The sequence below is a fragment of the Psittacula echo genome (genome assembly GCF_963264785.1).
Source record: "Psittacula echo genome assembly, chromosome: 6".
Classification (NCBI taxonomy): Eukaryota; Metazoa; Chordata; class Aves; order Psittaciformes; family Psittacidae; genus Psittacula; species Psittacula echo.
The window spans coordinates 34,140,880-34,166,300 of record NC_137743.1 but is presented as its reverse complement, the minus strand read 5'-3'; the positions used below and the strand labels follow the sequence as shown (position 1 = coordinate 34,166,300).

At 40.7% G+C, this 25,421-nt stretch overlaps 2 protein-coding genes across 2 annotated transcripts in view; one reads left to right on the top strand and one right to left on the bottom strand.

The window, feature by feature from the left end:
• Positions 1-5,533, top strand: part of TMEM163 (transmembrane protein 163) — a gene marked incomplete at both ends in the record, with an annotated part of 101,042 nt that extends 95,509 nt beyond the window's left edge. Inside the window, 2 exon segments of the mRNA XM_080621662.1 lie at positions 3,933-4,074; positions 5,473-5,533. Of these exon segments, the coding sequence (XP_080477788.1) occupies positions 3,933-4,074; positions 5,473-5,533 (203 nt within the window).
• Positions 5,534-20,279: 14,746 nt separating this feature from the next.
• Positions 20,280-25,421, bottom strand: part of MGAT5 (alpha-1,6-mannosylglycoprotein 6-beta-N-acetylglucosaminyltransferase) — a gene marked incomplete at both ends in the record, with an annotated part of 79,987 nt that continues 74,845 nt past the window's right edge. The window contains 2 exons of the mRNA XM_080622179.1: positions 20,280-20,478; positions 22,201-22,358. Of these exons, the coding sequence (XP_080478305.1) occupies positions 20,280-20,478; positions 22,201-22,358 (357 nt within the window). The remainder of the gene's footprint in view (positions 20,479-22,200; positions 22,359-25,421) is intronic.

Below are 25,421 nucleotides of genomic sequence, written 5' to 3'. Positions count from 1 at the left end.
AAGGCATGTTTTAAATGTAGGTCCTGATACACCTCTTACTGGTAAGGCTTAAGGTTGTGAATCTTCAGAAAGCCGTGGGGCTCTATTCTGTTACCATCTATACACACAAGTGAGGCCACAGTGATGGTGCAGATTTCTCAGCGCCTTACAAACCCCTGCCAGTTTTTACCTGGAAGCACAGGATAGTTTGAAATACTCTGTAAACATACACGGTAGGGTGTTAGTGATTCATGTATTGTGGTACATAAATAATTTTACTCTGCTAAAGATTTCACTGTAAGGAAGTAGAATTTTCAGCTTACTCTAGGGATACACACAATTGCTTTATTTTAAGTAACTTAAACATACTCAACATTTTTTTTGGTGATGTGTGAAAACACATATTATGAATATTTATATTGTATGTTATCCCGCTTATATAAACGTTTCATGAGTATTCATATTTTAAATGCAAAATGAGCAAAAAAGGTATCAAACAGCAGTGCGGGGGTTACAGCTAATCTACTGCTTCCTTGCATTTGTGATTCTCTGTTCAGTGATCTTACTCTTTACTATGGACTCTGCCAGCCTAGACATTTTAAAACAAAAAGATCTCCAACCTGCAAAAAGGATTCTGGAAAGGATCCTGGGAATTACAGACCACTGAGTCTGACTTCCTTTGCTGCGTGAGTGTAAGTGGGACATGTTGACCGTTTCAGATCTGTGTCTAGGCAGGCAAATGATTAACCCTCCCTTTAAAAAAGAAACAGCTTGGTTTTGAAACAGGGCAGGTTTTTTTTCAGACAAAATATTAGCTGAAAATTTCCTGAATAGCTCTGAATGGGTCCCCTGTATGACACAGAAATCTCTTCCCCCATAATTACATCCTCATGCTAATTACATTGCTTCTGAGCTGGAGATTGCTTATTCTTTGATTAAAAAAATGAGAGAATAAAGTATACAATTACCTCGGTCTGTTTTTTATCTCCCTTTCCTCTACTTCAGAGCTACTTTAGAAAATGTAGGGGGCTGATCTTACCATTTGTGGTTAAATATCTTCTTTCACAAGATATATTTACATATGTACTTGATTCAACAATCAGGAGGAGACAATGTGATTCAGCAGCAGAGACAGATTTAGCACTCCCTTGCACATCTTTTTTTAGTGTTTTCTGTTTCCTGCTAATTTACCTCCTGCAATCACTGGCTGTAGACCAACAAATTGTTTTGAGTAACATGAGCATACATTTTTCTTCCTGAAAAATGGGTTTATTTTCAAACCAGCAAATTCTCTCTCATACAGGTCAACCTCTGTCAACATTTTTTAAAATTAATTATTTTTTTTAGAGTAGACCTTGACAACGACATCTCTTTAAAACCTGAATGTATGAATCCTAATGAGGCAAAATGTTATTTGTACAATTTGTTCATAGCAAAAGCTCATGACCTTTTGGATAATAAACCCAGCTAATTCCTATCTTGAATTTTGCAACATCTAGGAGGCGAAAGGCAGGTATGTGACAGGTGATGTCAGCCAGCTTTCCTGTAGGTTTTAGATACCTGCTTCCTTCCCAGATTTAGCCACCTGCTTACTCCTGTGCAAGCCTTATGCACAGAACATGGTCTCTGGATTAATACCTGCAGCCGTTATGTGATTTCCTGTCCCATCAGGAATGAAAGGTTTGACTGTGACAAAGTCAGGGAGAGAAAACAATTTTCTTTGTAAGTTGCTTTTAAATCATTTGGAACCATCAGCCAATGATGGAAAGAAAATGTGTTATTCTTGCCTTTTGCATATCATACTGATGGATTCTGACTTAAGCTGACGCATGGGAAGTAAATCTCATTTAAATTTATACTTATATTTAATAATTTATATTTAATATCTTTATATATATATACACACAATATATATTTCATTGACATGTATTAGTTGTGTTAAGTTACATTGCCCAGGAATAAAAAAAGATCAAAGTACTTCTAGACTAGAGTGTGGGCAGAGTAATTGTGTCTGTATTGGTTTAAGTTTACTGGTATAATTAATCCAATAATCAGGCATTTACATGCAATGCCTGGGATACCACTTGTAGAATGCGCTGCAACAGTTCAAAAAAACCCCAATCCCCTTCTCTTTGCATGGCTCAAAACCTGAAACCTTTGTATGTCCTGTTCTGCCACAGACTTAGTAAGTAACAGGTGCTTTTCTGTGCCAGGGTTTCCTTTGCTTTTAAGTACATACTGACAGGGACTTGGTGAATCATAAGCAAAATACTGATGGTTTATACAAGCATTTCGGCTGTAGGGATACCTAGGAAAGGTCAGTTTTCAGCTACATCTTTCAGAAGGTCTTAACATGATTTAGCTAAGGCATGGATGTGAGAGGTTTGGATCAAAGGAAGCATTCAGGAATAGGTGCCATCTATGTGGTTGCTGGCAGTCATGGAGGTTGGAGAAAAAAACCCCTGGCCCAGTACTATAAGCAGCTGCTGACTGGAGTTGACTCACCAAGCAATATAGGTTATTTCAAGTTTGTTTTTTCACTTGTTAACTAGATTAAATAGTTATTTATCTACCAAATGAATGCATTATCAATCAGTGATGTGTTTTATTTTGTAGAACAACAGTGATGTCTTTTGGGTCATGAGAAAAATGAGAAAAAGGGAATTTGGGAGAAAAACGAACGCAAGGATTGACTCAAAAAACCCCAAACCAATAACCAATCAAACAAGAATTAAAGGAAAAAGAGCATTAACTATTTAAAAACCTCTGGGAGGATTTTGAAGGGACAATCTTCGAGACAAAGAGAAAGGGTTTGAAAAGGAACGAGAACTCTAAAAGTATGTTCATAAAAATGTGAATAAGAGATAGGAAGCTCCTGTGATGTGTCTAAGGCATAAATGGAAAATATTCCTAGGATTATTCTGTATGTCTTCCCTAATGCAATGAGCAGTGTATGCAGGTCTAAGCTGTAGTGCCAATTGCATGTAAGTAAATATATGGAATGGGCTAAGAAGCTTCAAAAAAAGGTCTTTGAAATGTTACTGTGCAAAACCATTTTCCTTTTCATGAGCTCCTGGCATACTGGACTTGTTTGTTTGCTCCTTTTCAGAGAAAGTGTGAGCATTTGGGTACTTTACGAAGTGGCCTTTGAAGGTCTAACTGGGGATATTTGCCCATGCAGCAATAGTAATCAGTTATGAAAATGTTATTTGGAGGATAACATGGCTACAGCAGGCATACTTAGGGCTGCAGTCAGCCAGTCCCTCTGTCACAGCTCAAAGATACTTCATTCATTACAATAAGTGAGATGTCTCTACAAGAGAGATAAGCACTTGACTCTCAGAGTCAACATGGAGCAGTCCAGTATTCTGGAGTAATATTGCTATTTGGAAAATTAGCATCAAGAGGAGAAAGCATCTTGAAATAAACAGCAGCTAGAAGTGGGATCTGTAACTAAATAGAGAATGAAGAAATTGGGACTGATGAAATCAAGACAGGCACTAACAGGTTTAACAAAATCAGAGGAGGGTTTGGGTTGGAAGGGTCCTTCAAGATCATCTAGTTCTAACCCACTGCCATGGGCAGGGACAGCTCCCACTAGATCAGGTTGCTCAAAGGCCCATCCATTTAATGTAAAGTTATTTATATGCACCAGAATAAATGTTCTTAAACACTGGTCTGACACTGACTGTTCTGTGTTTGATTTGTTGAAATGAAGGTGGCAGCAGAGACCTCTGCGTAACTGCATGTGAACGAATTCCACTGCTTCCTCCTTACTGTGGTGCGAAAGGTGCCACTGTGTAACCTCTCTCAAGGGTCTGTGCCCTTCTCTGGTGGCATGGGTATAATAATGCCTTGTCTTCCTACAGACTACTTTCACTTAGGTGAGATGGTTAAAGCAAGTTTCTTGAGATGTGGTTCTTTCTTTAATTATTTGTTTTTTCCCCTTCTAGGTTTCAACTCTCTTGTAGGTGGAATAATGGGATTTTCCATCCTTCTTAGTGCAGAGGTTTTTAAACATAATTCTTCTGTCTGGTATCTGGATGGCAGTATAGGAGTTTTAATTGGACTTACAATATTTGCCTATGGAATCAAGTGAGTATCTCCTGATAGCAGGTATTTCAGTATGTACAGCAGATGGGCTGTCTCTTTAGGGTGATTAAGCCATAGCTCTTAAAGGCTTATATAACTCCAGTAAAATCAGTTTCTGGAATTTATAAGACTTGTGGTCAATGCTGAAGCAAAGTGTATGGAAAGAGATAAAAGATTGTGTCTCACATCAGTTGGAAAGAAGCCAGGGCTTAAAAAGGAATCTGAGTAATTTTAGAAGACTTTTGTATACCTGAATTTGGAAATACAAGGTTTGAAATATTTGAAAAATAACCATGAATCTTGGATTAAATCAATCCCTGTTGCCTTTATGGCACATTTCTAAGTGCTGTTTTTTTGCAGATACAGTTTAGATTAGAAGGAAGGTGCCCAAGTTTAAAGAATGGTGTTGCCTAGTGGTTTCCATCCTAGCCTTACCCTATAGTAACTTCTGAAGTGAATGTTAGCCAGTTGTGTTTCAAATGTTGTTTCCATTGAATTTTAAGGTGTTTTTTCTGATTCATGACACCAGAAATAGAATGAAATCAAATTAAACTCTGCTATGTGCTTCATTGTTGCCACAATTTCCCTTGGCTGCATGGAATCTAACAAAGGGTTTTTGCATTTTATCCCCCTTTCTGCCATAAGAAGAAGAGGGAGATGTAGCATCTTAGTTAATTAGAATTGTGCCTGTTGAGAAGCAGACCTTGGCCAGGCTGCAGGAAGCCATCACCTGGAAGTTGTGTGGGCTTTTTTTAAACTTTGAAAATTAAATTAACATTTAATGGGGAATACCATTCTTGGAAAAATCCCTATAATTACTATTTCCATTATAAAATTAACTGTACTGAAAAAGTGTAGAGGCAAATCCATACAAAACTATATATTTAAACATACCAAACAGCATCAGAAACATTGAAGGTCATGCTACACACACATGGCATCAATCTGCAGGACAGCACACTCAGCCAGTGTGTCACCAAGACACAATGAATGCTGATGAAGGACTAAACTGAATTCTGTTTGTGAAACTACTGCAATTCTCCTCTTCTGTTAGAAACCTTCCTCCAGCAGCCTAGTGTGGTTGCTATAACAGTCCCTGGCCCACTAACCCTGCCATGGCTTCTCCAGCCCCAAGTGACAGCAACAGTGCATCTCAATTCTCAGCGCAGCTCTGCAGCCAAGCTTCCCGAAGGAGAGCCCTGCTCCACACAGTTTGTTTTACACACCCTTTTGTGCAGAATTAATTGCAGGGTGGGATTAATTCTGATCAGGAGAAAGCAAGAGAAGGCTGTTAGAAAATCATTTAACTCATAACATAAATGAGTATTTATAAGTAAAGAGAGCCCTGTTCCAGGGCTTTCCTGTTTCTCTGCATCAACACTCTTGTGCTTTCCTCTGCAGGCTGCTTATCGATATGGTACCCCGTGTAAGGCAAACACGCCATTATGAAATGTTTGAGTGAAGATGACACCCTCTCCTCTGTAAGGACTGTAGAACTGCAGCATCGTACATTTTGGCAAGTGGTGCCAATAGTATTTTACTAAATATGCAGTTTGTTTCCCGTGGTCTGGTTTTGTTGAAGTTTGTTTTAATGGGAAATCTCTCTGTAAAACTGGCATATGTGCACACTGCTTGCAATTCAGCAAAACAGCAGCAGCATTTTTTTTTTTTTTCAAGTATGCTCTTGATTCTTGTGACAATAGAAAACATTCAGTTTGCAGTTTTGACCCAGCTGCCATGTTGTATATTCTGGAGTGAAAGTGTTCTTAATGGTGTGATAAGCCTGTGGGTAAAAAAGTGCCAGTTTCAGATCTTGTTTTTTTGGGTTGTTCCCCGCCTCCCTCTGGCCTGTATTTTCCCAAACACATGCTGTAACAGAAGTACAATCCTTGCTAACCTCTTCAGCTAACAGAGTATCCTGGAGTCTGGACATTGAGAGCTGTGTTGCTTTAAACACTTAAGTAGCTACTTCCTCCCTCCCTTTCCAACAGATTCACAGAAAGAGCAGGTACAAACCTTTCTGTCACCAGAGAGATACTACTGCATTTTAATCCCAAATTCAGTGAAACTATACCTCTACAATTTAAATTCTGTTTTTTTCTTAACAAGACACTGTTCATAGCTTTGCATGGACCAAACAAGCACACACAGTATTACTGTACAGACCAAAGCCAAAAAGTCATGCAAAGAAGAGGAACTGCTTGAGAAATGGCATTTTCACCTTCTATTACACTATACACAGATGTACCCAGCGTGTGTGACTTTGTGGTTGCTCTGTAGTCTGACGATGGCACAGCAGTGGCTCAATCTTGTGGTGAGATACAGATCTACTTATTAGATTTAGATTGTCCTGTAAAGTGTTGCTCACCTTCCATCACACATCTTATACATTACTTAATAGCAGGTTAAATTATTAAATAATCTCGATGTATAATCAATAATACTGGTATCTATTTTATACAGTATCTGCAACTAACATTTGAAAACTATTTCCAGAATGTATCATAGAACAAAGTCTTCCTGTATAGCAGCCTATTAAAGTGGATTCTCTGGCTATATCCTTTTTCTCTTCATTTTGTGTATTTCAGGTTGGTTTTCACAACACAGAACCAGTATTGTTGCTTCTGTTTAGCACAGGTGGATAGAAAATAGTTTGAAAAGGACCGTGGTAAGTATCCAAGTAAGTAGTTAGAAATGGGCATTTCTAGCTACACAACAATGGACTACACAAACTAGAGTAAATGTACAATTAGAAGGTTCAGTGTCTGAAGTACAGTGAGGACACTCATTACAATACTGTTTTCACTGGCGCCTTGTGCTGCTTAATACAGTATTTCCTGTCATATGTCACTTAGTAAGTTCTTTGCTGGATACTTAAGGCTCTCTAGTAACAGCCAACTCCAAATGATGTGTGTAGGAAGGGACCACCCAAAGGTTTCACTGACCTGACAGCACCTCTATGAGGTGCAAAATATTGAAAGATGATGCTCAGTTTCACTTGAAACAGAAAATTCCCAACAAAAGGGATTTTTTCTGCTGCTACAGTTTGTTTACACATATTTTAGATCAATTAAGTTTGTATAACTATTTGTATGCAAACTTTATAATGTTACTGCTGTCAGTACTGATGCTGCTTGTGCCTTGCTGTCGCAGGATGATGTTAGAGATCATCAGGTCACTCAACAGTAAGATGAACATAAGCACAACGCTTGACAAGACAAAGGAGCTACTTCATAAATACATTCAGTGAGGACTTCAGGAGGACTGTAAAGTATAGGAGTCATCGCTGTACACATCACAGGTGGATTTTTTAAAAGTGAAATACCACCCCAAGACCTTTTCTTCTTCCACATGTTCCTAACTTGTTATGCTTTTGCTTAGTCCTGATATTTTCCCATTACACTTCCTCTCTAACTCATAGTTCCATGAAGTGAACTGTGGAGCAGGTATTTCCACACTGATTATCTAGCTTTTGTCAAGCATCATGTAGGGATAGCACACAGGGGAAGGAACAGCTTCAAACTGAGAGGGTAGATTTAGATTAGGTATTAGAAATTATTTACTGTGAGGTAAACTGGAATAGGTTGTGGCTGCCCCATCCCTGGCAGTGTTCAAGGTCAGGTTTGATGGGGCTTGGAGCAACCTGGTCTAGTAGAAGGTGTCCCTGCCCATGGCAGGGGGGTTGGAACTAGATGATCTTGAATGTCCCGTCCAACCCAAACTATTCTATGATTCTATGACCTTCAGCCACAGAATCACAGAACCAGAGCCTGAGTGAAGCTGTATTAGACATGTTATGGTTTTGTTAGTACCATTTACCCTCTTCCACCACTCCAGGGGCTTTACTACTTCCCCAGCCCCTTTGCTAGTTTGTGAGAATGACACTTGGGATCTACTAAAAGTGCTGCTTTGCAGGGCCGTGCACACCAGCAACCTGTTTGCGGCTGAGACTTCTGAAGGGAAGTGAGGAGGTGCACTTGGAAATGGCAAGATACTTAATTCTTGATACAACCTTTGCCACACAGAAGTCCTAGGCCGTGGAAGTATGTAGGACATTAAAACCAACACACAGCTCTAGCATTAAATAATTCTGTTAAAATGCTGAGTGTAAATAGGAGCACAGGACTTTGCAGATGTGTTCATGCATGAAACAAAGCTAAGCACTGAGTAAATGACACTTCTTCCTGGAACTCTGGAATGCTCTTAGAGGCTGTAAGTACAAACACCAGCTGTGTAGCCTTTGAAAAGGATATGTGGTTAAACAAGTTAATCATACTTTTTCTTGTCAAATAAATTTAAACCAATTGCAGAAGCTTTTCAGTTACCACAGGTGCCTCAAAACATTTCTGATATTAGCAGGTAAATACAAGAAAATAACCAAAATACTTGTGATACTTAGAAGAAAAAAGACCCAGGAAATAATGGTACTCAGAAATGAAAGCAAATACATGCTGATAAAGCCAGCTGGCATCAAGGAGCTTTGTAGGGGATGTGACAATAGAAGAGAAAATAACTGCTCACCCAATTTACTGAGAGACTCGGCTCCAGCCAGCCACCCTCAGTTTCTATATTAGTTTCCTTTATTAAACGTCTGAGCCAGTCAATTTTTCTAATGGTGCTATAACAAGTGTGCTTCCAGCTAAGCTAAGCAAGGGTGGACTTTTCAAAAGCTGGACTAGCTCAAAAGCACTCTGACTAATCACCTGAAACTTGGCACTGGCCAACATAATACTTTGTTTGGTGATCACAGGCCACCTGAGCTTGTCAGCACTGCCAGGCCCTCTTTGTTGTGCACAGGATACATGGAAGGAGCTCCAGTGTTCCTACAAGGAGCAGCTCTGGCTAGTATAGAGCCTGCATACTGACACTTTATAAAGTCTGGCCAAACTCAGGATTGCAAATTAATCCCTGAAAGTGACTATAAATCTGAACAGATGTTTTAAATTTGGCCATATTGTTCAGCAGAGGAAGCTATCAAAACCTCTCACAGTAAGGATTACACCAGCTGCAGTCTTGAATCCCAAGGCCTGACCCACATGCAGGTTTATTTTAGTAATGGCAAATGATACTATTCCACCTGTAGCTAAAAGACAGATACTTTTGAACTCAGATTGTCATCCAACCCAGATTGTCATCCGGAAATCATCAGACTTAACATCCCTTGCTGATTTAGTCCCATTTTACCTGTAGCAGTAGTAGGCAAACTATTAAATAAGCATTATTCAACCATCCTGGAAAAATGGAGCCTCCAAAGTAGCTCCTTGCAGAAAATAGTCCATAAATTGATGTGAAGCAAAGATCAGAAGCTCCTCAGACGTGGGCAGATTCAGCTCTAGGTATACCTGCATCAGGGAGTATGCCCTAGGGAGCTCATCACTAGTAATGCCATCCGCATTTCTGCAACCCCAGCTGCCCAGGAATAAAGGGTCAACATTTCTGGTACTCTTCTTTGTGGGCCAGCTCATGGAGATGCAAAGTCACTAGACTATTTTATTAATAGAACAGTTTGGGTTGGAAGGTACCTTTAAAGGTCATCTAGGCTGTCTATTAAGCCTTAATAATACACAAAGCAAGAATGTTTGTTCCTAACAAGGCATTTTTCTCAGTCAAATTTATACTCAAGAAATAAATGTCTTTTCTACCAATTTCCTTTTGAAGTCTCTGAACGTGGCGTATCACACAGAAGGCCATGATAGCAGCAAGCAGCCTCCGCAGCACCTGAGATAAGGAACCACTGAAGCTGCTTGACCAGAGATTATCCCTGGGGTGCAGGGACTTGTGTTGATGCTTCAGTCAGAGTCTGTACATAGGAAAGTGTTCTGCTGTGCTCGCAGGACCCATCATTTCTCACCACTGCTTCCAGGAGTCAGCTGTAGCCTGCACTAGGTGCCTTGCCACCAAGTGGTGCTGCAACAAAGCCCATCACTGAGCCTGGCTATGTTTATAGTAACTAGGCAGGAGCAGCCCACAAAAACACATTCCTGTGGCCTGGCATTGGGGTCCAGGTTACGCAATTGGAGAGCGTAATTAAATCAAATAGCAGACAACCCAGGGATATTTCCCTCTCCTGTTCCTCCCATGTTTGGGAGCTGATTTTTAACTTTCAGCCACAAGATCAGTATTAGAGACACCCCTGAACAGTTCCTGAATTTCACCCATTTACTGTGCAGTTACCCACTGCAGTGAGCTCACCTACAGCAGCTCAGGAGAACCCCTGTGTGTGGGTCCCACGTGGGTTGACACCAGTACCAACACAACCAACTATTTCGGTGCAGGGAGGCTGACAGCACGGTCTGTCCAAAGCCTCTAACGAAGGGATGCTCTTCCAAGTTACTGTGGCAAGTAAGTAGGAAACATCCTGTTTTGTCACCTAACGCCACTGCCACCAACCCCAGTGTCCTGAACGTGTCCCTTAATGACAAAGGTCTTATTAGATTATTACCTGTCACCTCCCTGCACAGCAATGGGTGGAGTGAAGGCAACACCTATTCTAAACTCTCTTGAGTGACAAGGAATGCCAATTTCCTTTTACTGGGGCAGACCCATCAATCAGAATCCAACCCTGCAGCGAAGCCTTGGGCAAATCACATTGATTCCTCCCTCCCGTGGAGGTGGGGAGGAAAGGAAAGCCAGTGGGGGTCTTTGGGGAGCTGGCAGCTTTCACTTCAAAGATCTACTGTGCTGTTACTTACACAGTTGTTGCTGAAACACTGGAGGCTCAAGCCTTGGTACACATGCTTCTGAGGTAGTATTACTGTTTCAAGAGTGTTTGTCCAGTACTTTTTTTGCTTTGAAGTTTCCCTTCTCACAGACACACAAGAGGCCAGGGCTCCTATGAGGGCTGCAGCAAGCCTCCTGGGAGGAAAGGCCACTGAGCCAAGGGTCCGCAAGACAAAGCAGGACATAACATTGAAATTTAACAGCTGGAGTCTGTTGGGTGCAAACAACATGCCATTTATTTGGCAACAACGATTTACCACCAGGAGTTTAGTTAATGGAATCTCCATAATCAGTAAAATGATAAAATGTGCAAGTCCTGGCAAGCATAAACATCAATACGGGGCATCGCAGGGTGGTAAATGGGGCTGTGCCATCCCTTGCACGCTGACAAGGAAGCGTCAGTGTGAGGAGAGGCTTCTTAGAGCCACAGAAGCCAAGTCCCAATAAAACGTTTCCATCTGTGGACTCTCTCTCAGATGGTGTTTGACTAAACCCAGTCAAAGTGTGTGAGAGTTGAAGTATTTAGTATTGAACCTCCTCCAATGATCTTTCCAATACAGCTGCATGGTGTGTGTGGTTTTTTATTCCAAGTTCCAATTTTTATACATTCTTTTTCCATTATGTGACTGCAGCACAGCCCACATCTGACTCTAGCTACTCACCATTTTACAGATGTCCCCTTATAATGTCAGCAATGAACACAATTAGAGAATGAAACAGGAAGGAAAACATTTCCAAAAATAACCAGAACGGGGGGCTGAATGAGCACTGTCCTGTAGGAAACATTTGGGAATTGGGGTGTGTTGAAGAGCAACACAGGACAACAAAACTTTCACCCATTTCAATATGAGGTGAGGTATGCCAAGGAAATACCCACAAAAAGGGGCGACTGGTGAAGGATATTCATGTGCTTTACCTCACTGAAACAGCAATACAAGGCTTTTGTAGAAGCAATGTAGCAGAAAGCCACTGTGCGTAGCTACAATGCTCTAAACTCCTGAATTCTGGCTGGTGATCAGACCAGGCAGCTGACTAGCCAAAGCCAAGTCAAAAACATCCTCCCAACCTGCAGACACTGTACCTTCCCGCTTCAGTCTGACCCTGTTATTTACACTATTACTTTACCAGTGTTGGTGTGTCATCAACTGGGGCAGGGAAAATAAAAAAGATCCCAAGTTGATAGTTACCGGCTTCTGTTCCATTCAGATTTTACATGTCTCAGTTATGTGTGGCCACATTTAAAAAAACAAACCTCCACACAATAAACTTGGGAAGAGGCATTGGAGGAAGCGAGCAGTTGCTTCTCTCCAGTGTAGTTTTAGAAGTAGATAGCAACTGTGCTACAAACTGACATTTTTTAAATAGACAAAAAAGAGCCAGTCTTCATTTTGGTTTTTGGCTGGTTTGGTTATTTTACTGTTTGTTTTACTACTGCATACTGCTCCCACGTTAATTGTTCTGTTACCCCCAGAACCTCTCACCATTGCTAGCAGAAGCTGACAACAGCAAACCCTTCCCTCAGGCTCAGCTGAGGTAGCGAGGTAGCAAAAACTGAGGCGGGAGAAAGAGCCTTTTGGCAGAATTGGCACAGTGAAGTAACCTGGCAGTGCCCTGTAAGGAGCTTCACTGGACACTTCTATCGTACATCTTTTCTGATAGATGTGCTTGCAACCTTCAAGGTGATTTAAGGCAGCACTTTTCAAGTGCACTGAACACCTGCTCCACTCCCCCCAGGCACAAATTACCATCTCTTGGATGATTTTGGTGGACAGATCTTCCAGGGCCCCTCTCAGTTGATGGCTCCAGCTGCTGGAACCTCAACCTGCTGCAGGAGTGATGCCGGCTGAAGGAAGGCAGACATGGAGTCCCAAGTTTCATGCTTGAACACGCGTCTCATATGCAAGTATTTCGTAAGCCATCCAAGCCTTTTGCATTTAAACTTGGATCTTGAAAGACAACACCCTCTAAAGATGTTATTTTACCACAACATAACTTTTATTTTTGAACTCTATGGTGTATTACACCAGTTAGTCTTGTATATCTGTGCATCAATGGGCAATTCCACAGTCTTTCTTGGGTGCTGGAAATCTCTAGAAAACCAAGAACTGCTACCTACTGCTGTGACAAATCTTCCCCCTACAAGGAATCCTGAATGTATCCATTATGCTACGTGGGTTTAAAGCAAAAAGACAATCACTTACCTGTTGTCCTTATGGCCAAGGTCACAAGCGTCAGCCACCAACACAAACGCCTGGCTGCAGAATTGCAAGGACAAGCCACACAAATGCAATTTTTGATCAATTGGCAGCTCACAGACTTCCCATTTAAGCACAAAGCAATCACCAATCCAAATCACACAAGAGAAAGGTTTATTGAAAAATAAAGTTCTCCCTAGTTTTTTTCTACAACAGTGAAAACAAAGCATTTTTCTATGCCGTTAAAGTACAGACATTTACTGTTCTAGAAAAAAAAAGTAAATTAAAACCTTCCCATCCTATTGAACCCCAGGAACATGACGGTATCTGAACCACTGTGTTCTGTTCTTTCTGAATTAAACAGCTTGAATGTAATATACTGGAACACCATCATTTAAATAAAACACAGAATCAACCTTTCAGGAGAGAACTTAAACCAAACACACATAGCGCTGGCCTGACCCTGAAGTTCTCATGTACATATAAAAACACTGTCTCCAGATCATCGTATGCAAAAAGCAGCAATCTTTTATTTTTTACAGATTTCAGTAGCTGGTGTTTTGTTTTTTTTTTTATCCTAATTTACAGTGCTGCAGAGATTATTCAGATTCTGAACCTTCACCCATGGAGAGAGAAAGTTTCCTCCAGGGAATTATCCAGACCAGAAAGAGCTGCCTCAAACTCTCAAACTGTCCTCTGCCCTCCTCTTTCCCTCTGCAGCCCTCAGCTGAGCAACCTCAGGGGATCAACTTCTCCAGGCTCAAGTTAGCTTTGTAAATATTCCCTTATATTTTTCTTTTCACTCTCTTAGAATCTTCAGGGTAACTTTTCTGATGAAATTTACTCATTGTTTCCTTTGGTAAAACCTGCCATTTCCTCCTCCTCTGCTGTATTCCTCTGCAAAACCCAAATAAACCCACAGCCTCTTAAAAAAAGGTCTTCGCTGTCACTCTACTGCAACAGACCCATTAATGAATGTAACAAATTAGTTGTGGATATAACCTTATTAAAATTAACTGCCTTCACACAGCAATTTAACTTGATTTATTGTGTTCCTATTTGATACCTTGAACTACGTTGCAGCTGCTGGAATCCAAGCCAGGATGTGTTGCATGCCTTTTGCCAAGTGCACGGATGGCTCCATAAACGCCATAGCCTTATTTACATGCTCTCCTTAAAGCCAAGGATTTTGCTGCCTCCTGCAGGACCAAGCTGGCCCCAACTGGAGCAGCACTGGCCAAGGGCTGGTATTTGCAGGCACGACAGCACAGTGCAATACAGATGGATTTTCCCATACAGAAGAGGAGCTGCATGTTATCATGCTGTAAAACGTGAGAACAGCAAGTTCTGTGGTACTTCAGCTCTGTGGGTCCCTACACAAGGTGACAAATTCTGCTCCCATACTTTATCCACGAAAGTTAAACGGTACCTGCCCCAGACCCCCCAGAGAGAAGGGTGTTACCTGAATTTTCCTAAAGCAGTTTCTGTGTGTGGAAGGTGGAGTTACTACTCATTTTATTGAAACTTTGAGGACCTGATTTTATTGACCCATTTAATAAACAAGTGGCTAAGTGCTGTTGAGAGAGGTCTGCTGAACTTGAACATGCTGTCGTACGGTCAGAACTGCATGAAAATGCAAAGGATTACACCTAAAAGATACATTGGCAACAGTTGCACTTTGTTGTTTTTCCCTGGAAGAAAGAACGTGAATGATGCCTCCCACCTGAGGCCTTCTGGGGTTCAGCTGCTAGTATTTTCAACACATTCCCACAGTAAACATTTCACACTGGATACACAGCGTCTGGTCTTTACACATTCCATTTAAATATAATCGGAAATTACAAACTCGTTTTAAAAAACCCTCTAGATCTGCTTAAAAATATGAAGATGGGATTTAAGTCACTGTCCATAAACTGGCATATTTTGATGTTACATTTACAGCAATAGTATTAAAGCGTATCTCAATGCAGTCGTGTCTGTCCCTGGCCTTTTCAGCCTGAACAAAAGCACATGCCTGTCAGGGTGTTACTCCCCTCAACTTTACAGCAATCTCAGAAACTGGGACCACAGGAAAACTACAAATGGAAAGAGATCACAAGTCAAAAAGTTAAAGGCATAGCAGCTGTAACATGAACGTCCCAAAGAAATAGCCATGCCAAAACGTTAGCACCCCCAGAAAACAGCCTGTGAAATTGGAAAGGCTCTTTAAAAATAAACAAATAACAAAACAACAAATACCACAAACACCCACTCCCCGCCTCCGAACTGTGCACTGAACAGCTATTTAACCAGGTTTTCACCTGATACTTTAACAATAAGTAACATCAACTTAGAAATGACACATGCTGCAACAGCAAACAAAACTGGCTGCTGATATGCACACAACAGAAACTGCAAGTATTTGGTCTTGTAAGATACACTGGTTTGTATTAAAAAGGGAGAGATGCTTTTTTAATTTGAAGAAAAATTAATGGAGGAGTTCTGCTATCACTGAAGCCACCAGTGGGAGTCATGAAGTTAATTAGACCTGGATGAGATTCTATCCAGCCAGATCCATGCCATTTAATTTATTTTACTAGCAAAATCTGATCCTGAAATGCACCATGAGCAGAACAAACACCTGAGAAAGCAATTTGGATTTTGTTTACATGAGAAGTGCTGCACACTCATAAATCATCTTTGTAATTTAGATGGGCCACTCACTTTTGCAAGGGAAGGGCATGTCTTTCCTGTCAAGGATAAATCAGGGACTTTGACTAGCATTATAAAGGACAGTAGTACAGCGTGATTAAGTGAGGAGAGAAGCCATCAGCTAACAACATGATCTGTGGCTGATGCCAACAGAAACTCTCAGCAATTCTGAATGCTCATCACTAAGCAAGTTATAAAAGCTGGCACAGGCAGTTGGGAGCAAAGCTGAATGGGGAAGACACTGAGTCCTGGGTCCCTCCATAGCCTCGTCAACTGAAACCTGAGCAGCAGTTACTGTACAAGACACTCTTCTTGCAGAAAAGTAGTAGTAGTAAAAAGAAAACCATCTGCAACAAGCAGAATATCCAGAGTTCCCTCTGCACTAAGAGCTGTATCACAAAACGACTGTGTTCTGATAGCACCAGGAATCGCCCCATGCATTTCCATGTCTTTACCCAAAAAACCCCAATACCTCCAGCACTTTAATGTGGATCTTCAGTTTTCCTTCTGATCAAATCAGATATGGCTGTTTCTAGATGTTTTATGTTAGCAGTGTCTCCTAGGGGAATGTAACAGCTTCAGCTTGCTCTCTGGTCATTAAACAGACAACCCATCCCAGCAGGAGCTCTCATGTCAAATTACATAATAAAGGGACTTCTGCTTGCTGAAGCGACATTTAGCAAGAATTAGTAAAGTTATACTATCTTTTATCTTATTAACCCTTACCTAATGCTTCTAGAACAGATTTCTCCACTACTTAAAAACATTCTGAATTCATACCACTAAGTTGTAAAGTCATCAAGCACTATTTTTACCTGTCATTAGTGTTCCATTATACTTGTTCAGACAGCATCCATATTCCAAACACTCATCCAAACCCCAAAGAAAGTAAAAGGCACATAAATATTAAATATTTGTAGGAGAAACATAATCTGATATAAACAAGCTAACACACTGATGCAACTATAAATTATAAAAAGAAACACAGAAACTATGCAAAAAAAAAAGGCAAAAACCAACTCTATTTATACATGTGCAAATCAACTTGCATATATGAAATAAATGAGGTTTTTATTGGCATTTTCAAACAGTGTGTATTTACTAACTTCACCCTTCGAAGGCAAGCCTTTTCTGTCAATTTTAATAAATATGTAAATGCTTCTCTCAAGTTTTCTAATCTCATAGGAACAAGATTTTTGAAAACAACTCAGGTCACATACAAAAATACAAGATTTTAAAACAAAGGATGTCTTGATATGAGAGATATGTTTAAAAGCTTGGAAAATGGTTTTATATTCAACTTTTGACATTTTTTTCCCCTCAATCACTGATCAATAAATTCAAATGCAAGTCATGCAAGAACCTGATTTCTGAGGAAAGGAAGCTGCAAGCTTTACTGTCTGACTGAAAAACAGCAGCACAGTCCCATCTGTAATATCCTTAAGTGCAAGAATTGGACTACACCTAATTCTTTAATTAGGAATGAAAATAGATACAGAACTCAGACAGTAGGCTGCCCTCTATCCCGAAAAGTGGATATATATTATACAGTTTAGTAAATAATTCAAACTTTTATATAGTCTGACATGGATACACCTGAGTGCTCATCAATGTGTGAACAAACACTGTGGTGTGTGATGGGGGAGTGCTGTATCAGGCTTAGCCAGTGCTGTTTACAAAGTTTATGTGCTTACAATTCTCATAGGATAGTCTCCTCTTACAGAAATTTAGACCGAAGCAGTCTTCAGAAAAGCAACACTTTTGCTGAAAAGAGAGTTTAAAATTATTAATAGAGCCCTATCAAATTACAGGTCTTGATTCTTTTTTAAGATTAATGAGTCTTCTCTATAGATTCCAGTGGAAATAGGATGAGACCCAACCGATTCTGAAGCCAGTTTAGGTACTCTGTCCCTAGCTGAAATACAAGAGGCATTGATGCTTGCCATTTCCTTTTTGCCAGTACACAGTAATTCACTTTAGTAGATTAGAAACAGTGCTACAGCATGAAAAAAACAGCTTACAACAGACTCTCCCTGCTGTGGTAAAGGCAAATGTAGCACTAAGCAAAGCACAAGACCAGAAAATCTTAAAAATACACAAACCCTTCCATCTTTAAAGGTTTAGAGGAAAAACAAAATGCAGTAGGCCATGTGAACCATACAGTGTGTGTGTGGGAAACAAGCATGTATGTATTTACAGCAAAGAATCACACTACAGCAAAAACTAAGGGTCTTGCATTCTTTAAGTGTGAACCTACGACTCTTTGCTCCCGACATACTTCGGTGCTCTCTCATTCCAAACTAAATTCCTGCCTGAAGAACCTCAGGCTGAACTGGTAAAGGCAAGTTCTGCTGCTGCCTTTTCTTTCAGCACCATATATATACTGTGATACTCCGGATGTTCCAGTTGCACAAATATGCACAGGTATGTGGGGAGTATTTTATATAAATACAAAGTGAATTGTTGCACCTGTTCAGACTGATTTCCAATTCTCCTCCCCCAGCTTTACTAGGGTATTAAAACTAGTGCATATGACATTTGTGCTGACTGAAGCAAATGCTGAGCTATGGTAACAGTAAGGATTTCTGTACTTGTTTGTTTTCTTTTCATTCACAAAGTTTGCTACCCATTATAGAACCAGCTGTTCTGTTTCTGGAAAATGACTCAAAAAACCCAGCAGATTTTATCATCAGCACAACCCAGTTATGGGTGACCCTGCTCTTCACCAGCTCCCACATATCCTTTTTGGATACTCGACAGTCTCTCAGGATTAAGCTACTGTGTAGTCCACAGCAATGTTACGGGGTGTAACAGGGAAACTGCTGACACAGGAAAGAAAAAGCTCGAAAAGCTAATTCAATGCTTTTAAATTGAAAATTTAAATACATATACTGTTCTGTTCTCTTGTCTGGAGAATTTATCCGCAATGAAAGAGCATTTTCCTTGCTTGGTCTTTGGTAGATCAAGAGATACATTGATATTTATACACAGGTAATGAATGCTGGTTACAAGAAAAATCTGAACCAACCAGATACATCGAAGAAAGGAAAATTCAAAGTATCCATGCTTGTCATTATTACCTGGTTATGCTTGTTGATCTTTATGGAAAGCCCCTTCACATTGATATGAAGTTTTTCTCCTGCATGGTCAAAGCATGTCCAAATTGTAAACCTGCAGACTATGACTGCTTTCAAAATACACTGCAGGTTTGTTTCTCTCTAATCTTAGCATATAATTTCCTGACTACAAATGGTGCTGTCAAGCATGCCACCTTCTGCTGAAAGTAACAAAAATTACCTCTATGAACCATGACAGTTCAGAAGAGTTAACTTGCTGCTCTAAAACAAATGAAGTTTGATTTGAATTTCTTTATTCTAAATTTGTAACTGGTGTGCCTGCTTAAAAAAAAAAGAAAGAAAAAAAAACCCCAACAAACCAGAAACACCCCCCAAACCAGAAAAACAAAGAACCCATGAGACTGATCAATGCTTTTCTTAGCAGTTGTTTGTCTCCTCTTACTTGATCTTCAGAAAAGATTTCTCTTTAAAACCTAGCTAGTTATGAAGACATTTTACATTTCTACCATACAATAATTATAGTTAGCTTAGTTTAACCTTTCTATGTCATTCAGCAACACTTTAACTACTGGAAGCCATAGCAGACTGAGGCTCTAACGATAATATTGCTCCAATGATGCTGAATACTTTTTGCTTCACACAGTATTTCTACGAGACAGACTATAATAGAAGCATGGGCAAACTCCAAGGATTACTCTCTAAATGGGACCAGTAAACTGTGACGAGTCCATTCCCAAAATGGCAGTATGTTTGTGTAGCTTTTCCACACTGAGGAATGCCACAACTGTAGTCAGTTGTCAAGTCACCGAGATGTGTCAAATGCTGGCAACTGCTTGTTTGCTCATTCATGATACTCGGGTTAGACTGCTCTGCTGCAGCAGCTCTGATGCAGACAATGCCTTGTTGTGTACAAAGATTAAAAAAAGGAAAAGAAAAAAAAAAGGAACCGGGCCCAGCTAACCCAAGAACAGGGTACAGAGTAATGAGTCCAAGTTCTTGTGAAGTAAACAACTTCATAGCTGTTCACACTACAAGCAGTACCCACTTAGAATAAAACATCAGTCCTCCTGCCCCCGTACCCCTGCTGTCAAGCACGCTTCTCTCAATTTTCTACTGGAATGAAGTTGAGATCCTTTAGCTAACCATGATGGGGGATGGCCTAACTCATTACAAAAATAGAAAACACTTCACCCAAACAACCACAACAAAAAAGAAGTTTGATGGGTCTGGGAATTTTCTACAAACTATTCTGTGCAGTCATCTTCAAATCACTGTAGAATATGAAACTCCTTTCTCTTCGCAGCCACATGAAGGAATCTGAAGAGTTGCACTGCAATGTTCTTATAGGAAAAAAAGATCAGTTAGCTGTTTGTAATGAATCCCTCCTCTCTTAGTAGATGATTCTGCCCAGCAATGATAGCTCTGCCTGCAGCAAAAAACCTGGACAAAAGTGCAGGAAGTAATAAGTAGCTCCTCTCAAAACTACTTACATTTTGTCCTCAACTCAAAAGAAGCTCCGCTGCTGCTATAGGCAATCTTTACAAAGCGCAACCTGCCCCTTAATATAGTCTCTGCACGGGCAGATTCTTCTGTGGGTGGGGTGGGATCCGGCACAGCTGAACAATAAGAGATCACCCTGGAAAACACAGTGCTTCCTTCTTCCATCAAAAGAGGGGACCAGAATATCATTTGCGGACTCCATGGTGAGACATTCGATATTATGCCTAAAAAGCAAAGCAAATTACCTAAATCACTGTGGAGTTTACAGGAGTTCAGTACAGTTTTCATCCTTTGTTGCTAAAACAAAAATAAAATGCTATATTAAATCCTAAATCAAGTACACTTAGAGTTGCAGATTTCCAGAACACAACTCATTTTTTTCTGCTTGCACGGATTCCCTCTGCAGAGGGCAGTACAGCCTTTGCTGCTTTTCTAAAGACTAATGAAACACGTTAAAAAGGAAAAAAATGCTTTTGACTATTCCCCAGAGTACAGTACTTAAAATACACCATGGATTTCTAGTAAGACAAAACCAAAGAATATGAAATTGGGAGATACCCTCATCGATTTCAGCAGGGAAGTCCTGCAGGCAAGCCCCACCATGCTAGGCAGCCCTGGACAGCTTGAGGTGAGGTAGCTCAGCCAAACTATGAAGATGAGGCGATGCTGCTGTGCAGCAGAAGCTGGTCAGTGTGGGACCTGCTGCTCCGGGGAGCCAGCTAGTGCAGGGTAGCTGAAAACATTAAAATTCCAGTTGCTTTTTTCTGACCACAAAGCTTAAGCACGAGGGTAGCATTTCCAATGGGGGTTTGTTTTTCACTTATTCTCGAAACACTGGTAGCTTTCAGCATTTAACAGGTTTTTTTTCCACAGAATTATAATGTTGTCTAGACAGCTAGAAAGGAAGCCTGACAAAACTTTTCTATGAGCTGCATCTGAATTCCACTGGGAATTACAATTTTTCAAATAAAATATAAAAATAAAAACATTCTAGAATTTAATTTAGCAAAAAGTGGAGACAGAAAACCTAGAAAGCAGATTCCCTAGCAGCCATTGGTTAGAGCCCAGCTTTGAGTGCTTTGTTTTCATTCTGAAAGGAACACAGACATATTCCTAAAGAGGCAGCACCTGAAAGCAGCATTAATTTCCTTAATGCATAGCTGCTAAGCTTCAGAAATTGACACTACCTTTCATGTACAAGGGTTTGCAGTTCTTTATGTAGGACAATACCAACAAAAGGTTTGCAGAAACAGTAACTGCTAAATGCCAGTGAACATAGATGCTTCAATATGGATGTTAATCATGACCAAAGAGGAAGCTTAATAAATAAAAGCAATGCTTTATAAGTGCTATATTTAAAATCATGTAAACAACCAGCAGAAATCACACAGTATGTACTGAGTTCTATTTACTGCAACAAAATGCATTTAATTTCTGACCCAGCTGACTGAGCACAACTAGGATTAGCATTCAGAGTCATGTAAGTTCACTGTCTCTCAGAAGGATATGGCAAAACTTGTAGCATAGTGCACCTGCTCAGCCAGGGCTGCACCAGGTCCATCCAAACCCAATTATAGTCCTGGCATCTGGGATCCCTGCGGCACAAGCGTCTTACTTAGTGCAGAAAACCCAACATCAAAGGGCACCGCACAGTGTGCACACACAGAGATAGGGGGGAAGGAAGAGATGTAAATTTTTGGCCTTGGTACTGTCTCACTGCAAAAACACATGCTATGTGGAATGGCACTCTCAGCACAGCAATAGCTTCTACCATCCACTGCTATGAAGGACTGAGAGCTAACCTCAGAGCTTGCTGTTGCCAGCCAGCCAGCACTCCTCTCCCCACCTTCCCTTCTCACAGAATTTGTACACTAAACATCATGTGTGGCAAAACCCAGTGCAATAAAACAAGACCAAGTAGTATGTTTGTGCTTTGCAGTACTTACCTAAGTAGAGCTTTGTCCTTGTTGAGATGCTGAAAGAAGGAAGGCTCACAGATGAGCTGGCTTTCCTGACAAACTTGTTTACAGGATTTTCCAGGTTCAGCAATTTTTACTTGAAGGGCACTTAATGGAGGCCACATCACTTGCCCATGACAAAAATCCTGCAGTGACAGATCATATTTTATTAGGATGTATCCAGTCTCTTGACAGTAATTTTTCCCATTAGTAAAATTAGTAGTTTTTATCACCCAAACACTCATTTTGCAGCTCTTGTGGTTGTATCAAAATCATTAATTTAAGCACATTTAAAAAGAACATTTTTATTTTAGCATGAGGGAATTGTCACCTTTTATAGCTACTTGAAATGTGGTACTATCATTCTTCTCAAAGAAGCTTCTTCCCTAGTTTCACCATTTTTAATTTATCATAAACAACTCTAGCTAGTCTCTGTTTCCACACACAGAACCCATTTTGGCTTTCTCAGTGATTCCTGTTTCACTAACTCGGTGCTAGCAGAGCTATTTCCTTAGTTATATATTTTCTAAGTGATACTTCGCACAGGGATCAGGAGGAAGTTCTGGTAGGAGAATTCCAGAAGCCTATTACCTCGTAGGTGAGAAATGTCTCAAGTGGCCCATGTGGAGAGCCATGCGGAAAGGATCAGGGGCCAACTCTGGAATCCACACAGGGCAATCTAAAAGTTATACCATATATCTAAGAGCACTGTTCAAACGCTTCTTGAACACTGACAGGCCTGGGGCCATGACCGCTTTCCTGGGGAGTTTGTTCCAGTGGTTGACCACTCTGTCAATAATGAACTTCTGAATGCAGCTAATGAACCCCTAATGCAGCTCTAAGCCATTTTCTCATGCCATATTTGGGAAAAAAAGAAATAAATTATCATTTTAGGGTATATTTATGGCAGAATAATTTTAACAGCATCTGAAAAAACAGGTTAGTAATAGATAGCTGGAGGCACTTTTTAACGAGGTTGTTTCAAAAGGTCATTGCCTGCTTATTCTGTCCTTTCATAAATCAGTATTAAAAATACTAGATGCAGGAAAAAAATCTATATACTTTCAAAATCCAATACAGTACTGTAATATATATATTATACAATACTGTAATATATAGTAATGTAATACATACAATATAACACTGTACTATTGGATTGGATTCAGAGCTAATGCAGGCAGAAGACAAAGCTTTTCGAAGTGAATCACTTGTGAGGCTTCACCATTTGCTGAGGGCTTCAGGTTTAAACATCTCTTTGCTGAAAATTCTTCCCCCAAACTGGGCACAGGCTCCCCTTGCCAGTCCTTAGCTTGGTGGGAAGCCTTCCCCTCAGCTTACACCACCTTGAAGCATGTCTCACAGTACATCACCTTCACAGCTGCTAGCACACAAGGCTGTGCTAGTTTGCTGCCTTTGGTTAGTTTTGCTATCAGCCACCAAAACCAACCTGATTTTGGTATCTTCACTCCAGTCTACCTTGCCACACAACCCCACATGCATAAGGATGAAATAAAGAAAAGATGGTATTTAAACCAGAAGGCTAAGCTTCACAAGAGACTGCATTTATGCTTAATTTACCTATCACCACAACTTCAAGGTAAGACAGGTTTAGCCCTGCCATCAAAGGAGGTATTCTCCCTTTGGCTTTTCTTGCTCTTGGAGGAATGTCCTTGCTCCACTCTCTCCGCCATGCGCTGGTGCTCAACTGACCCTCTGCTGAGCCAAATCAATTTGCTAACCTAGTAGAGCCCTGCCAAAACCATTTTCTGCTGGTTTAACTAATACTACACTTGACCACATCTTTCAAAGTCACCATATTAGTTGCCTCAGCTCAGCCTGCTTCATCAAGCAGCTCCCAGGTTTGCAACAAGTAATCCCACAGCTGCTTCGGCTGCAGTTGCTTGGCTGCTCCTTTGATGGCAGGGCCAACTTCAGCAGTCCCACCCTTCGGCTCCCACCCTATGCTACCACTTCGAAGAGCTGACACAACTGTTTGTACAGCCACAGAGCAAACAGGATCAAGGGAAGGATTCAGCAGATAGCACAGATGCACTCAACAGCCATGCAGGGCCACTGGCAAAGGCAGTGCACTGTCAGGAAGGAGTGGTGCACTGCTAAACGAAAGCACAGCTCACAGTAGTTCTCTTGCTTCAGACCCTAAAAACCTTCCACTTAGCTGCCTGAAGACTTGGGGAATTCACTAAACCTTTCTTGCGAACACTGTCCTCCCTCCTGATCCTGAGCCAAGGCCCCAAAAGGGGAACTCCAGACAACTCCTTTAAATCCTAGAGTTTCACTGTCCCATATGGTGACTTGTGGGTGACTGTATCTAGCCCCATCCTCTTCACATTCAAACATCCCAGAAGACCACATTCTTGTAGTTAATGCACTCCAGAACCTCTGAACTAGCCCAATTCCATGCACCTTTGTTCCTGTTCCAAGCTTGCGCTGCTTCCTCTGTCCTGCCTCCCTCCCACTGAAAGCTCTTCAAAATAAGTTCTCAACCTTTGTTTTTGCTTTATGTGACATTGTTAATCAGGCACAGTGCTAAGCACATGCAGCTAATGATGACGCTTGAGCATGCTGGGGGCTGTGAAACAGTAATGGCTTTTGACAATCAGTCAAAGCAATGAACAAAATTACAATGCTCTATTTATTTCTGAGAAGCAGGCAGTACAGGCCAGGGCTCGGCCCTTGGAGGAGGTCCAGAGAGGAGAAATGGGTTTGCCCCACAAGCACTATCTCTAGATTGTCTCCTTTTCTCCTTTACACTGAGCTCCACTTCCTCCTGTATTGACAAAACCTAACAATTATAGCTAACTCGAGTAGAAGAATCAAAAGAAGCAGAGATACTTTTCAAGCTGTGTCACCAACACTGCAGTGAAAAGCTTAAAGCGCTTATTGTCAGGAAACTGGAAATAGCTATGTTATGTTAACTACATTTCTGACCTGAATTCTTTATTACTGTATTTAATATCATCCATTTTCAGAAATACAGATACAGAAGCATGTCCAGTGATTTCATTTTAAAGAAATCCTGGCAATTAATTGGCATATCAGAGATAAAGCTTGTTCCTATCTCTTCTGCAGCAGCCAGAACAAAAGGCAGAGCCAGCGCTGCAGCAGATCTGGCCTTGGGCAGAAGTCCAAGCAAACACACAGTGTCTAGAAATCAGGATCCCAAAGAAATCTATGCAATTTATTATTAT